The following is a 15,419-nucleotide window of genomic DNA, read 5'->3' as shown; positions in this document are numbered from 1 at the left end:
ACTTGACTAGGACAGGAAGTAGTCAGTAACTGGCACTTGACTGGGACAGGAAGTAGCCAGTAACTGGCACTTGACTAGGACAAGAAGTATCCAGTAACTGGCACTTAACTATGACAGGAAGTATCCAGTAACTGGCACTTGACTAGGACAGGAAGTAGCCAGTAACTGGCACTTGACTAGGACAGGAAGTAGCCAGTAACTGGCACTTGACTAGGACAGGAAGTAGCCAGTAACTGGCACTTTACTAGGACAGGAAGTAGCCAGTAACTGGCACTTGACTAGGACAGGAAGTAGCCAGTAACTGGCACTTGACTAGGACAGGAAGTAGCCAGTAACTGGCACTTGACTAGGACAGGAAGTAGCCAGTAACTGGCACTTGACTAGGACAGGAAGTAGCCAGTAACTGGCACTTGACTAGGACAGGAAGTAGCCAGTAACTGGCACTTGACTGGGACAGGAAGTAGCCAGTAACTGGCATTTGACTATGACAGGAAGTAGCCAGTAACTGGCACTTGACTGGGACAGGAAGTAGCCAGTAACTGGCACTTGACTAGGACAGGAAGTAGCCAGTAACTGGCACTTGACTAGGACAGGAAGTAGCCAGTAACTGGCACTTGACTAGGACAGGAAGTAGCCAGTAACTGGCACTTGACTAGGACAGGAAGTAGCCAGTAACTGGCACTTGACTAGGGCAGGAAGTAGCCAGTAACTGGCACTTGACTAGGACAGGAAGTAGCCAGTAACTGGCACTTGACTAGGACAGGAAGTAGCCAGTAACTGGCACTTGACTGGGACAGGAAGTAGCCAGTAACTGGCATTTGACTATGACAGGAAGTAGCCAGTAACTGGCACTTGACTGGGACAGGAAGTAGCCAGTAACTGGCACTTGACTAGGACAGGAAGTAGCCAGTAACTGGCACTTGACTAGGACAGGAAGTAGCCAGTAACTGGCACTTGACTAGGACAGGAAGTAGCCAGTAACTGGCACTTGACTAGGACAGGAAGTAGCCAGTAACTGGCACTTGAATAGGACAGGAAGTAGCCAGTTACTGGCACTTGACTGGGACAGGAAGTATCCAGTAACTGGCACTTGACTAGGACAGGAAGTAGCCAGTAACTGGCACTTGACTAGGACAGGAAGTATCCAGTAACTGGCACTTAACTACGACAGGAAGTAGCCAGTAACTGGCACTTGACTAGGACAGGAAGTATCCAGTAACTGGCACTTGACTAGGACAGGAAGTATCCAGCAACTGGCACTTGACTAGTACAGGAAGTAGCCAGTAACTGGCACTTGACTGGGACAGGAAGTAGCCAGTAACTGGCACTTGACTAGGGCAGGAAGTAGCCAGTAACTGGCACTTGACTAGGACAGGAAGTAGCCAGTAACTGGCACTTGACTAGGAACAGGAAGTAGCCAGTAACTGGCTCTTGACTAGGACAGGAAGTAGCCAGTAACTGGCACTTAACTACGACAGGAAGTAGTCAGTAACTGGCACTTGACTAGGACAGGAAGTGAAAAGTAACTGGCACTTGACTGGGACAAGAAGTAGCCAGTAACTGGCACTTGAATAGGACAGGAAGTAGCCAGTTACTGGCACTTGAATAGGACAGGAAGTATCCAGTAACTGGCACTTGACTGGGACAGGAAGTAGTCAGTAACTGGCACTTGACTGGGACAGGAAGTAGCCAGTAACTGGCACTTGACTGGGACAGGAAGTAGCCAGTAACTGGCACTTGACTGGGACAGGAAGTAGCCAGTAACTGGCACTTGACTAGGACAGGAAGTAGCCAGTAACTGGCACTTGACTGGGACAGGAAGTAGCCAGTAACTGGCACTTGACTGGGACAGGAAGTAGCCAGTAACTGGCACTTGACTGGGACAGGAAGTAGCCAGTAACTGGCACTTGACTAGGACAGGAAGTAGCCAGTAACTGGCACTTGACTAGGACAGGAAGTAGCCAGTAACTGGCACTTGACTAGGACAGGAAGTAGCCAGTAACTGGCACTTGACTGGGACAGGAAGTAGCCAGTGGATGTGCAGAAGAAGACAATGATAGCATGTACAGTAGAAGTCTGCGTCACACCTTGAAGACCACTGGTCAACATCTACACTCTTCTTCTTCTTCTTCTTCTTCACTTCTCCTGCAGCAGAGCCGTGATGTTGATGTTCCAGCCGATGGCTTGCCGGTCGAAGCCGCAGGTGAACAAGTTGCAGCTTTGGTTCTCCTCGTTCCAGGCGGTGCAACAAACCATGCGCCTGTGGCCCTGCAGTCAGGTCATGTCATGGCGTTACTTTCTGCAGTTTGACTGTCAACCTTCTCATGTCATAGACACTGATCAGACTATTGTTTGGATACTTCACATGATGTCATAGACACTGATCAGACTATTGTTTGGATACTTCACATGATGTCATAGACACTGATCAGACTATTGTTTGGATACTTCACATGATGTCATAGACACTGATCAGACTATTGTTTGGATACTTCACATGATGTCATAGACACTGATCAGACTATTGTGTGGATACTTCACATGACTTTTGGGTGACACTACAAACCCTTCCAATACCAAGTAGTTACATGGGCAGTATCAGTCTTAATGTTCATACTGGAGCTAACATTTCCAGAATCATTACAAAAGTCAACCTTTGATTACAACTGTAACATGACAAAGTAATGAGTATTAAATCATAATATTCCTTATTCCTACATCCATAATCAAGTCAATACTGCAAAATAATGAAACTAAAGCAGAAACTACTGTTGATATGGTCTGTATGATATCATTGATATGGTCTGTACGATACCATTGATATGGTCTGTATTATACCATTGATATGGTCTATATGGATACCAGTGATATGATCTGTAGGATACCAATGATATGGTCTGTAGGATACCATTGATATGGTCTGTATGACACCAGTGATATGGTCTGTATGGATACCAGTGATATGATCTGTAGGATACCAGTGATATGGTCTGTATGGACACCATTAATATGGTCTGTATGGATACCAGTGATATGGTCTGTATGGATACCATTGATATGGTCTGTATGGATACCAGTGATATGGTCTGAATGGACACCATTGATATGGTCTGTATGGATACCATTGATATGGTCTGTAGGATACCATTGATATGGTCTGTATGGACACCATTGATATGGTCTGTATGATACCAGTGATATGGTCTGTAGGATACCAGTGATATGGTCTGTATGGATACCAGTGATATGGTCTGTATGACACCAGTGATATGGTCTGTATGGACACCATTGATATGGTCTGTATGGACACCATTGATATGGTCTGTATGGATACCAGTGATATGGTCTGTATGACACCAGTGATATGGTCTGTATGATATCATTGATATGGTCTGTATGGACACCATTGATATGGTCTATATGGATACCAGTGATATGATCTGTAGGATACCAGTGATATGGTCTGTATGACACCAGTGATATGGTCTGTAGGATACCAGTGATATGGTCTGTATGGATACCATTGATATGGTCTGTATGGATACCATTGATATGGTCTGTAGGATACCATTGATATGGTCTGTAGGATACCAGTGATATGGTCTGTATGACACCAGTGATATGGTCTGTAGGATACCAGTGATATGATCTGTAGGATACCAGTGATATGGTCTGTAGGATACCATTGATATGGTCTGTATGACACCAGTGATATGGTCTGTATGGATACCAGTGATATGATCTGTAGGATACCAGCGATATGGTCTGTAGGATACCATTGATATGGTCTGTATGACACCATTGATATGGTCTATATGGATACCAGTGATATGATCTGTAGGATACCAGTGATATGGTCTGTAGGATACCATTGATATGGTCTGTATGACACCAGTGATATGGTCTGTATGGATACCAGTGATATGATCTGTAGGATACCAGTGATATGGTCTGTATGACACCATTGATATGGTCTATATGGATACCAGTGATATGATCTGTAGGATACCAGTGATATGGTCTGTAGGATACCATTATTTTGGTCTGTATGACACCAGTGATATGGTCTGTATGGATACCAGTGATATGATCTGTAGGATACCAGTGATATGGTCTGTAGGATACCATTGATATGGTCTGTATGACACCAGTGATATGGTCTGTATGGATACCAGTGATAAGATCTGTAGGATACCAGTGATATGGTCTGTAGGATACCAGTGATATGGTCTGTAGGATACCAGTGATATGGTCTGTAGGATACCAGTGATATGGTCTGTATGACACCAGTGATATGGTCTGTATGATACCAGTGATATGGTCTGTAGGATACCAGTGATATGGTCTGTAGGATACCAGTGATATGGTCTGTATGACACCAGTGATATGGTCTATAGGATACCAGTGATATGGTCTGTATGGATACCAGTGATATGGTCTGTATGACACCAGTGATATAGTCTGTATGACACCAGTGATATGGTCTGTAGGATACCAGTGATATGGTCTGTAGGATACCAGTGATATGGTCTGTATGACACCAGTGATATGGTCTGTATGACACCAGTGATATGGTCTGTATGACACCAGTGATATGGTCTGTATGAATACCAGTGATATGGTCTGTATGGATACCATTGATATGGTCTGTATGGACACCATTGATATGGTCTGTATGGACACCATTGATATGGTCTGTATGGACACCATTGATATGGTCTGTATGGACACCATTGATATGGTCTGTATGGATACCAGTGATATGGTCTGTATGGATACCATTGATATGGTCTGTATGGATACCATTGATATGGTCTGTATGGATACCATTGATATGGTCTGTATGGACACCATTGATATGGTCTGTATGGATACCAGTGATATGGTCTGTATGGATACCAGTGATATGGTCTGTATGACACCAGTGATATGGTCTGTATGACACCAGTGATATGGTCAGTATCAACAAGGCTGGCTTACCATTCTGTTACTGCGAGGCAGGCGTGCCAGTCTGGCTCCACTCATGTCAAAGAGTCGCACTTGTCGATTGTCATGTGGCAGTGCTATGATCCTTTGGTTGGTGGACACACTGATCCTGAAACACAGCAGACAAGTCTTCTTCCTGGGCATGATTATTGATATACAAACCCCGTTTCCATATGAGTTGGGAAATTGTGTTAGATGTAAATATAAACGGAATACAATGATTTGCAAATCATTCTCAACCCATATTCAGTTGAATATGCTACAAAGACAACATATTTGATGTTTATTCACAAATAAAGAAGCAACACCACACATAAATAGTTCCTCCTCAAAAGTTACATCCTCTAAGTTATTTATTGTCAGTTTCATCAAGTGTCCTCCTAGTGATCAGTAATCAATACTCATTCACTCTAAAGAGTGAAAACATTCTAATCCATAAAGTTGCTGTGAAGCAAGACAGGTCTCTGGTCTGACAGGTCTCTGGTCTGACAGGTCTCTGGTCTGACAGGTCTCTGGTCTGACAGGTCTCTGGTCTGACAGGTCTCTGGCCTGACAGGTCTCTGGCCTGACAAGTCTCTGGTCTGACAAGTCTCTGGTCTGACAGGTCTCTGGTCTGACAAGTCTCTGGTCTGACGTCACTCAATGAGCCACCTTCAAACAGGTCATGGAATTGTAACTGATGAGGACTTCCACTTACCTGTTGACAGCAGAGTCTGTGCGAATGGTTGCTATGGGTGACCTCATGTTCTTCAGATCCCACACCTTGACTGTGCGATCATCACTCCCAGAAACCACATTGTCGCCCACTGTGAAGACTGCGGATGTCACCGTGCTGCAAATGAAACCTTGACTTCAGTTAAAGGCTTTTTGGGAGCCTTCTAAGCCCCCACAGGGTCATGTCAGAAGACTGGTGAAAGTCTTCTAAAACCCCTCAGGGTCATGTTAGAAGACTGGTGAAAGTCTTCTAAAACCCCACAGGTTCATGTTAGAAGACTGGTGAAAGTCTTCTAAAACCCCACAGGGTCATGTTAGAAGACTGGTGAAAGTCTTCTAAAACCCCACAAGGTCATGTCAGAAGACTGGTGAAAGTCTTCTAAAACCCCACAGGGTCATGTTAAAAGACTGGTGAAAGTCTTCTTAAACCCCACAGGGTCAAACACCACAGGGTCATGTTAGAAGACTGGTGAAAGTCTTCTAAAACCCCACAGGGTCATGTCAGAAGACCGGTGAAAGTCTTCTTAAACCCCACAGGGTCAAACACCACAGGGTCATGTTAGAAGACCGGTGAAAGTCTTCAAAAACCCCACAGGGTCATGTCACGCTTCCGTCAGTCTACCCCAGGGCAGCTGTGGCTATGAAAGTAGCTTACCACCACCAGGTGTGAATGAATGATGGGTTCTACATGTAAAGCGACTTTGGGTACTTAAAAAAGCGCTATATAAATCCCAGTTATTATTATTATTATTATGTCAGAAGACTGGTGAAAGTATTCTAAAACCCCACAAGGTCATGTTAGAAGACCGGTGAAAGTCTTCTAAAACCCCACATGGTCATGTTAGAATACTGGTGAAAGTCTTCAAAAACCCCACAGGGTCATGTCAGAAGACTGGTGAAAGTCTTCTAAAACCCCACAGGGTCATGTTAGAAGACCGGTGAAAGTCTTCTAAAACCTCACAGGGTCATGTTAGAAGACTGGTGAAAGTCTTCTAAAACATCACAGGGTCATGTTAGAAGACTGGTGAAAGTCTTCTAAAACACCACAGGGTCATGTTAGAAGACTGGTGAAAGTCTTCAAAAACCCCACAGGGTCATGTCAGAAGACTGGTGAAAGTCTTCTAAAACCCCACAGGGTCATGTTAGAAGACTGGTGAAAGTCTTCTAAAACCCCACAGGGTCATGTTAGAAGACTGGTGAAAGTCTTCTAAAACCCCGCAGGGTCATGTTAGAAGACTGGTGAAAGTCTTCTAAAACCCCACAGGGTCATGTTAGAAGACTGGTGAAAGTCTTCTAAAACCCCACATGGTCATGTTAGAAGACTGGTGAAAGTCTTCTAAAACCCCACAAGGTCATGTCAGAAGACTGGTGAAAGTCTTATAAAACCCCACAGGGTCATGTTAGAAGACTGGTGAAAGTCTTCTAAAACCCCACATGGTCATGTTAGAAGACTGGTGAAAGTCTTCAAAAACCCCACAGGGTCATGTCAGAAGACTGGTGAAAGTCTTCTAAAACCCCAAAGGGTCATGTTAGAAGACCGGTGAAAGTCTTCTAAAACCCCACAGGGTCATGTTAGAAGACCGGTGAAAGTCTTCAAAAACCCCACAGGGTCATGTTAGAAGACTGGTGAAAGTCTTCTAAAACCCCACAGGGTCATGTTAAAAGACTGGTGAAAGTCTTCTAAAACCCCACAGGGTCATGTTAGAAGACTGGTGAAAGTCTTCTAAAACCCCACAGGGTCATGTTAGAAGACTGGTGAAAGTCTTCTAAAACCCCACAGGGTCATGTTAGAAGACTGGTGAAAGTCTTCTAAAACCCCACAGGGTCATGTTAGAAGACTGGTGAAAGTCTTCAAAAACCCCACAGGGTCATGTTAGAAGACTGGTGAAAGTCTTCTAAAACCCCACAGGGTCATGTTAGAAGACTGGTGAAAGTCTTCTAAAACCCCACAGGGTCATGTTAGAAGACTGGTGAAAGTCTTCTAAAACCCCACAGGGTCATGTTAGAAGACTGGTGAAAGTCTTCTAAAACCCCACAGGGTCATGTTAGAAGACTGGTGAAAGTCTTCTAAAACCCCACAGGGTCATGTCAGAAGACTGGTGAAAGTCTTCTAAAACCCCTCAGGGTCATGTCAGAAGACCGGTGAAAGTCTTCTAAAACCCCACAGGGTCATGTTAAAAGACTGGTGAAAGTCTTCTAAAACACCACAGGGTCATGTTAGAAGACTGGTGAAAGTCTTCTAAAACCCCACAGGGTCATGTTAGAAGACCGGTGAAAGTCTTCAAAAACCCCACAGGGTCATGTTAGAAGACTGGTGAAAGTCTTCTAAAACCCCACAGGGTCATGTTAAAAGACTGGTGAAAGTCTTCTAAAACCCCACAGGGTCATGTTAGAAGACTGGTGAAAGTCTTCTAAAACCCCACAGGGTCATGTTAGAAGACTGGTGAAAGTCTTCTAAAACCCCACAGGGTCATGTTAGAAGACTGGTGAAAGTCTTCAAAAACCCCACAGGGTCATGTTAGAAGACTGGTGAAAGTCTTCTAAAACCCCACAGGGTCATGTTAGAAGACTGGTGAAAGTCTTCTAAAACCCCACAGGGTCATGTTAGAAGACTGGTGAAAGTCTTCTAAAACCCCACAGGGTCATGTTAGAAGACTGGTGAAAGTCTTCTAAAACCCCACAGGGTCATGTTAGAAGACTGGTGAAAGTCTTCTAAAACCCCACAGGGTCATGTCAGAAGACTGGTGAAAGTCTTCTAAAACCCCTCAGGGTCATGTCAGAAGACCGGTGAAAGTCTTCTAAAACCCCACAGGGTCATGTTAAAAGACTGGTGAAAGTCTTCTAAAACACCACAGGGTCATGTTAGAAGACTGGTGAAAGTCTTCTAAAACCCCACAGGGTCATGTTAGAAGACCGGTGAAAGTCTTCAAAAACCCCACAGGGTCATGTTAGAAGACTGGTGAAAGTCTTCTAAAACCCCACAGGGTCATGTTAAAAGACTGGTGAAAGTCTTCTAAAACCCCACAGGGTCATGTTAGAAGACTGGTGAAAGTCTTCTAAAACCCCACAGGGTCATGTTAGAAGACTGGTGAAAGTCTTCTAAAACCCCACAGGGTCATGTTAGAAGACCGGTGAAAGTCTTCTACCAACATGATTTGGTCCAAAGTGAGCAGCAGACTTTTGTTTCAACAAAGCATCAGACTTCACAGCTGAGACAGGCATCATCACACTTCAACACATTAATAAACGATTACCGTTTTCCCATCTTTGTGGCGACCATCAGCGTTCCTGTTCTGTAACCCTGTACACTGTTTGTTTCTCTAATCCTGTTCTGTAACTGTACACAATTTGTTTGTGTAATCCTGTTCTGTAACCCTGTACACTGTTTGTTTCTCTAATCTTGTTCTGTAACCCTGTACACTGTTTGTTTCTCTAATCTTGTTCTGTAATCATGTACACTATTTGTTTGTCTAATCCTGTTCTGTAACCCTGTACACTGTTTGTTTCTCTAATCTTGTTCTGTAACCCTGTACACTGTTTGTTTCTCTAATCTTGTTCTGTAATCATGTACACTATTTGTTTGTCTAATCCTGTTCTGTAACCCTGTACACTGTTTGTTTGTCTAATCTTGTTCTGTAACCCTGTACACTGTTTGTTTGTCTAATCCTGTTCTGTAACCCTGTACACTGTTTGTCTAATCCTGTTCTGTAACCCTGTACACTGTTTGTTTGTCTAATCTTGTTCTGTAACCCTGTACACTGTTTGTTTGTCTAATCCTGTTCTGTAACCCTGTACACCGTTTGTTTGTCTCATCTTGTTCTGTAACCTTGTACACTGTTTGTTTGTCTCAACTTGTTCTGTAACCCTGTACACTGTTTGTTTGTCTAATCCTGTTCTGTAACCCTGTACACTGTTTGTTTGTCTAATCTTGTTCTGTAACCCTGTACACTGTTTGTTTCTCTAATCTTTTTCTGTAACCCTGTTCACTGTTTGTCTAATCTTGTTCTGTAACCCTGTACACTGTTTGTTTGTCTCATCTTGTTCTGTAACCCTGTGCACTGTTTGTTTGTCTCAACTTGTTCTGTAACCCTGTGCACTGTTTGTTTGTCTCAACTTGTTCTGTAACCCTGTACACTGTTTGTTTGTCTAATCCTGTTCTGTAACCCTGTACACTGTTTGTTTGTCTAATCTTGTTCTGTAACCCTGTACACCGTTTGTTTGTCTAATCTTGTTCTGTAACCGTACACTGTTTGTCTGTCTAATCCTGTTCTGTAACCCTGTACACCGTTTGTTTGTCTAATCCTGTTCTGTAACCCTGTACAGTTTGTTTGTCTCATCTTGTTCTGTAACCCTGTACACCGTTTGTTTGTCTCATCTTGTTCTGTAACCCTGTACACTGTTTGTTTGTCTAATCCTGTTCTGTAACCCTGTACACTGTTTGTTTGTCTAATCTTGTTCTGTAACCCTGTACACCGTTTGTTTGTCTAATCTTGTTCTGTAACTGTACACTGTTTGTCTGTCTAATCCTGTTCTGTAACCCTGTACACTGTTTGTTTGTCTAATCTTGTTCTGTAACCCTGTACACTGTTTGTCTGTCTAATCCTGTTCTGTAACCCTGTACACTGTTTGTTTGTCTCATCTTGAACGGGTTTGTGCTGAAAACAAAGTTTCGTTGTACTTGTGCAATGACAATAAAGACCTACATACGTATAGTCTTATTAATATGGTGCTGGGATAGACGTCAACTAGAAGAGCTCCGCTCCTGACACGACACTTTGGACCAAAAAACTGTAATTTCCCGACTACTGATTGTGATCACAGCCGCAGGAGAGCTTGCTAACATATTCCACTTCAACTCTTCCCCGCGGGAGGCACAGACTCGCTGAAATAAGCGAACCGAAAGTGCCGAAAAGCCGGGGGCTAACTAGCTAAATGCTAGCTCAGAGCTGTTGCCTGGCAACCCAAAGCTAACAAGAAAACCGAAGGAGTTGGACAATATTTGAAAGACTTGTGACCACACAAGAAAGGCTGACACTTGAATGCTGAGCAAGCATGAGCTTGACAAGAGTTGGTCAACGGGGCAGTACAGTGTTACCAGGGTGCAACTGGTTAGTCAGTATAGTGTTACCAGGGTGCAACTGGTTAGTCAGTACAGTGTTACCAGGGTGCAACTGGTTAGTCAGTACAGTGTTACCAGGGTGCAACTGGTTAGTCAGTACAGTGTTACCAGGGTGCAACTGGTTAGTAGCAACTCTACTAAACAATAGAAGTAAGACAAAAATGTCCACACTCTCCAGGAAGAGACGATCGATGGTGTACAAGAAGATGTTGCAGACGATCAACATCGTAATGATATGATGGAATTTAGAAATTTGAGAGAAGAAATGAATGTGAAGAAGCTGAAAGATGAGATAATGCAACATTGTGCCAACAGTAGCATGCCAAGCAGCAAAACAACACATTGACTTGTCTTATTGTGACAATAAAGGTATTTACCGTATTTTCCGCACTATTAGCCGCACCTAAAAACCACAAATTTACTCAAAAGCTGACAGTGCGGCTTATAACCCGGTGCGCTTTATATATGGATTAATATTAAGATTCATTTTCATAAAGTTTCGGTCTCGCAACTACGGTAAACAGCCGCCATCTTTTCTCCCCGTAGAAGAGGAAGTGCTTCTTCTTCTACGCAAGCAACCGCCAAGGTAAGCACCCGCCCCCATAGAAGAGGAAGCGCTTCTTCTTCTACTGTAAGCAACCACCCGCCCCCGTAGAAGAAGAAGAAGCGCGCGGATATTACGTTTCATTTCCTTTGTGTGTTTACATCTGTAAAGACCACAAAATGGCTCCTACTAAGCGACAGGTTTCCGGTTCATGAAAAGACGCAATCTCTCCATCCGCACACGGACTACTATTTCACAGCAACTGCCTAAAGACTTTCAAGAAAAGCTGGCTACTTTCCGTGCATATTGTAAAAACAAGATAGCTGAAAAAAAGATCCGGCCAGAGAACATTATCAACATGGACGAGGTTCCACTGACTTTTGATATTCCTGTGAACCGCACTGTGGATACAACGGGAGCACGTACGGTGAATATTCGCACCACAGGGAATGAGAAGTCATCCTTCACTGTGGTTCTAGCTTGCCATGCTAATGGCCAGAAACTTCCACCCATGGTGATATTCAAAAGGAAGACCTTGCCAAAAGAGACCTTTCCAGCCGGCGTCATCATAAAAGCTAACTCGAAGGGATGGATGAAGAAAAGATGAGCGAGTGGTTAAGGTAAGTTTACGCGAAGAGGCCGGGTGGCTTTTTTCACGCAGCTCCGTCCATGTTGATATACGACTCCATGCGCGCCCACATCACGCTGGTTTTTAATATATTATTAAAGTTTGACTGACCTATCTGACTGTTTTTTTGACATTCCTTTAGCGCAGTTAGATGCGGCTTATAACACGGGGCGGCTTATAGGTGGACAAAGTTTTGAAATATGCCGTTCATTGAAGGTGCGGCTTATAACCCAGGGCGCCTTATGGTGCGGAAAATACGGTAATGAAGAGATTATTTGGTGTACCACTAGATGGAGCCTGCATACCACAGTTTGACAATCACAATATTTCATAAAACTACTTTGTAATTTATTATGTTGTATTGTTTCTCACACAATACTATTCTCTAAATGTTTGTTTTTCATTAAAAAAAAAGGCATGTTATGTGTTAAAACTGAATGAATTATGTTGATTTCAAGTCATTTGATTGGGCGGCACTGATCTGAGATCAGGTTGTTTTAAATGACAAATTCCAGGGTGGAAACAATTGAGCTGGTAAGTTGAGGTACTACTAGGGGTGTAACGGTACACAAAAATGTCAGTTCGGTACGTACCTCGGTTTAGAGGACACGGTTCGGTTCATTTTTGGTACAGTAAGAAAACAATAAAATACACATTTTTGGGTTATTTATTTACCAAATTTGCAAAATCTTCCACCAAAAATATTGTTCTTAGTGTAATATTTGATGTGAAGTAATGGGAACCTTGGATAGGTCAATAATTCATACTTGCCAACCCTCCCGGATTTTCCGGGAGACTCCCGAAATTCAGCGCCTCTCCCGAAAACCTCCCGGGACAAATTTTCTCCCGAAAATCTCCCGAACTTCAGGCGGAGCTGGAGGCCACGCCCCCTCCAGCTCCATGCGGACCTGAGTGACGTGTTGACAGCCTGTTCTCACGTCCGCTTTCCCACCATATAAACAGCTAATGATCGAGGGCTAGTTCTTGGTTTCTTGTGTGTGTTTATTGTTAGGCAGTTTCATTAACGTCCTCCCAGCGCGGTAACAACACACAACAACAGCAGTCAAGTTTTCGTCTACCTACCGTAAAGCAGTTCGTCTGCCGTAAACAGCAATGTTGTGACACTTTTAAACAGGACAATACTGCCATCTACTGTACATGCATATGTGACCCACCCATAATGTGTCACATTTTTGTGTTGATTTATTTATTTTATTTTGTGGTTTGAATTCGTTTTTGGAGCTGTCATTCCACATTTATCAGTATTCACATTGGTCAGTAGGGCGTTTCTTCCCAATTGAATGCTATCACCTGCAGACCGGAAGTGTCTTGTCATTCTGATGAGCGCGACCAGTCTGTGAACAATTGAAACGTCCTGTGTGCTTTTTTCCTCCTGTATAACAGGTTAGTTTTGGTGAATCAACTCACTGAATAATATCCATGTGATCTTTATAAGTTTAAGTACACATTCTGATGGTGGAGCCTAACTCTAAAGTGTTTGTGAGTTGTAGTTTGTATTTGTGAATGAATCCCGTGCACAGCTGCAGTAATCAATACAAAATGGCGACGTGAGTGCGCAATGTTTATATAGGAACTTCTGATCCTAATTCAGACTCCCAAATTAGAGCTCCCGTTGTCTTATTGATTTTATAATGTATATTTGTATAATGTGTGTGTTCTGAAATAGTGACAGAGAATAGAACAAGGATGGACAATTCAACCCTTAACTCAACAATGAGTAGATGAGTGTTATGTGTGTGTATATGTGTAAATAAATCACTGATCACTGAAATTCAAGTATTTCTTTTATTTATATATATATATATAAATAATATATATATAAATCGGAGGTCTCAAGGTTGGCAAGTATGTAATAATTCATAATAACATTGATTTTGATTCAATATTATGTTTTTGAGCAATGACAGTTTGAGAGAAAAAAAACAGCTTTGTTTTATTAGTCAACATTGCAACTTGTTCTAAATTACATTTAACCTTTAAGCCTTTTTATTTCACTTTTGTTATGTTTTTGTTTATTTAAATAGTATTTTTAGAATGTGCCGTGGGCCTTTAAAACATTAGCTGTGGGCCGCAAATGGCACACTTTTGACACCCCTGCTATAGATAATAACAAATTAAATGTGATAAATCTATGGATAAAAAGCAGAGCCTGGCGACGCATGCGCGTTTATCATAACTTTCTCTCTCTCTCTCTGTCTCTGCCCCTCCCTCACCAATGCTGCTGTTTGTTTTGTTTTTAACCCCTTCTTAACCCTGAACGTACATTGAAAATACACGCAACCCTAACTCAAAATGCCGGACATTTGAGGCATTTAAGAAACTCCGCCCTGACAGCTCCGCAAAAGAGGACGTATGGTCAGTCTATCCTAGCCCGTTAGCTGCTAGCATGCCGTGTGTTGTGCCTCGGTGTGCATTGTTTACACAACGTGCGTTACGCTACTTAATATGTCCGTGTGGAAACTCGTTCGGTACACCTCCGAACTGAACCGGAACCCCCGTACCGAAACGGTTCAATACAATAAGGCTGCAGCTAACGATTATTTTTCTATCGATTAATCTATAGATTATTTTTTTCGATTAATCGGTTAATCTATAGATTATTTTTTCGATTAATCTATAGATTATTTTTCCTTTTACCGATTTTTTTATTTTATTTAAAATGAAGATGAAAAAATAAATGTAGGCCAGTTTTTTCAAAAGGCATGACTTATTTAAAAAAAAAAAAAGTATGGCCACTCAGTCAACATTGACAACAACATGACAAAATATTCTGTAACAATGTAAACATTTAAAACTTTTAACATTTAACAAAATTAAAAGTAGCTTATTTGCTTTTTAATGTGGAAATATAAAAGTAAACATCCAGTGCAAATCTTAATATTCTGCAATAGTATAAGCATTTCAAAAGTAAAAGTATTGCTTATTTTGCTTTAAAATGTACAAAAATAAAGATAAACATCCAATACAAAAAAGTGCAAAACGAAATATTCTGTAACAGTGTAAACATTTCAACAAAAGTAAAATTATTGCTTATTTTGCTTAATAACACAACAATGATAGTATGATTAAAGTGAAAGTTAATTGTTCGTTTGTACATAGTATATGTAACTGTTAATGTTGTACGCGCCTCTCAGAGCGAAACGGTGTTTTAGTTTATGAATTTACAACGCAGATACAAATGACACATTCATGTTTTTGTGTAATGATGACAACGTATACTCACGCGGACGATTGACTAGTTGATGGTGATGGCAAGAACGCTGTCGGGTATTTTCTTTTCAAATATTCGTTCATAGCCGTTGTGCTGCTATGATAGGCCATTTCCGCTCGACACAGTGTGCATACAACAACTGTCAAGTGTTTTGCTTTTTTCGCTGTGCTTATCCCACACTTGAAGGGATGTACCA

At 42.2% G+C, this 15,419-nt stretch overlaps 1 protein-coding gene across 4 annotated transcripts in view; it reads right to left on the bottom strand.

Annotated features, from left to right (window-relative positions):
* Positions 1-1,755: 1,755 nt before the first annotated feature.
* wdr37 (WD repeat domain 37) overlaps positions 1,756-15,419 on the bottom strand; it is a 69,498-nt gene continuing 55,834 nt past the window's right edge. For all 4 annotated transcript variants that reach the window (XM_061964841.2, XM_061964842.2, XM_061964839.2 and 1 more), the window contains exons 12-14: positions 5,684-5,818; positions 4,981-5,095; positions 1,756-2,268 (exon numbers count right to left, since the gene is read on the bottom strand). In XM_061964841.2, the coding sequence (XP_061820825.1) occupies positions 2,137-2,268; positions 4,981-5,095; positions 5,684-5,818 (382 nt within the window). In that variant the 3' untranslated portion in view covers positions 1,756-2,136. The remainder of the gene's footprint in view (positions 2,269-4,980; positions 5,096-5,683; positions 5,819-15,419) is intronic.

The sequence above is a fragment of the Nerophis lumbriciformis genome, linkage group LG07, assembly GCF_033978685.3.
Source record: "Nerophis lumbriciformis linkage group LG07, RoL_Nlum_v2.1, whole genome shotgun sequence".
Lineage (NCBI taxonomy): Eukaryota > Metazoa > Chordata > Actinopteri > Syngnathiformes > Syngnathidae > Nerophis > Nerophis lumbriciformis.
The sequence above is the reverse complement of the archived record's forward strand: the minus strand, read 5'-3'. Positions and strand labels throughout refer to the sequence as shown.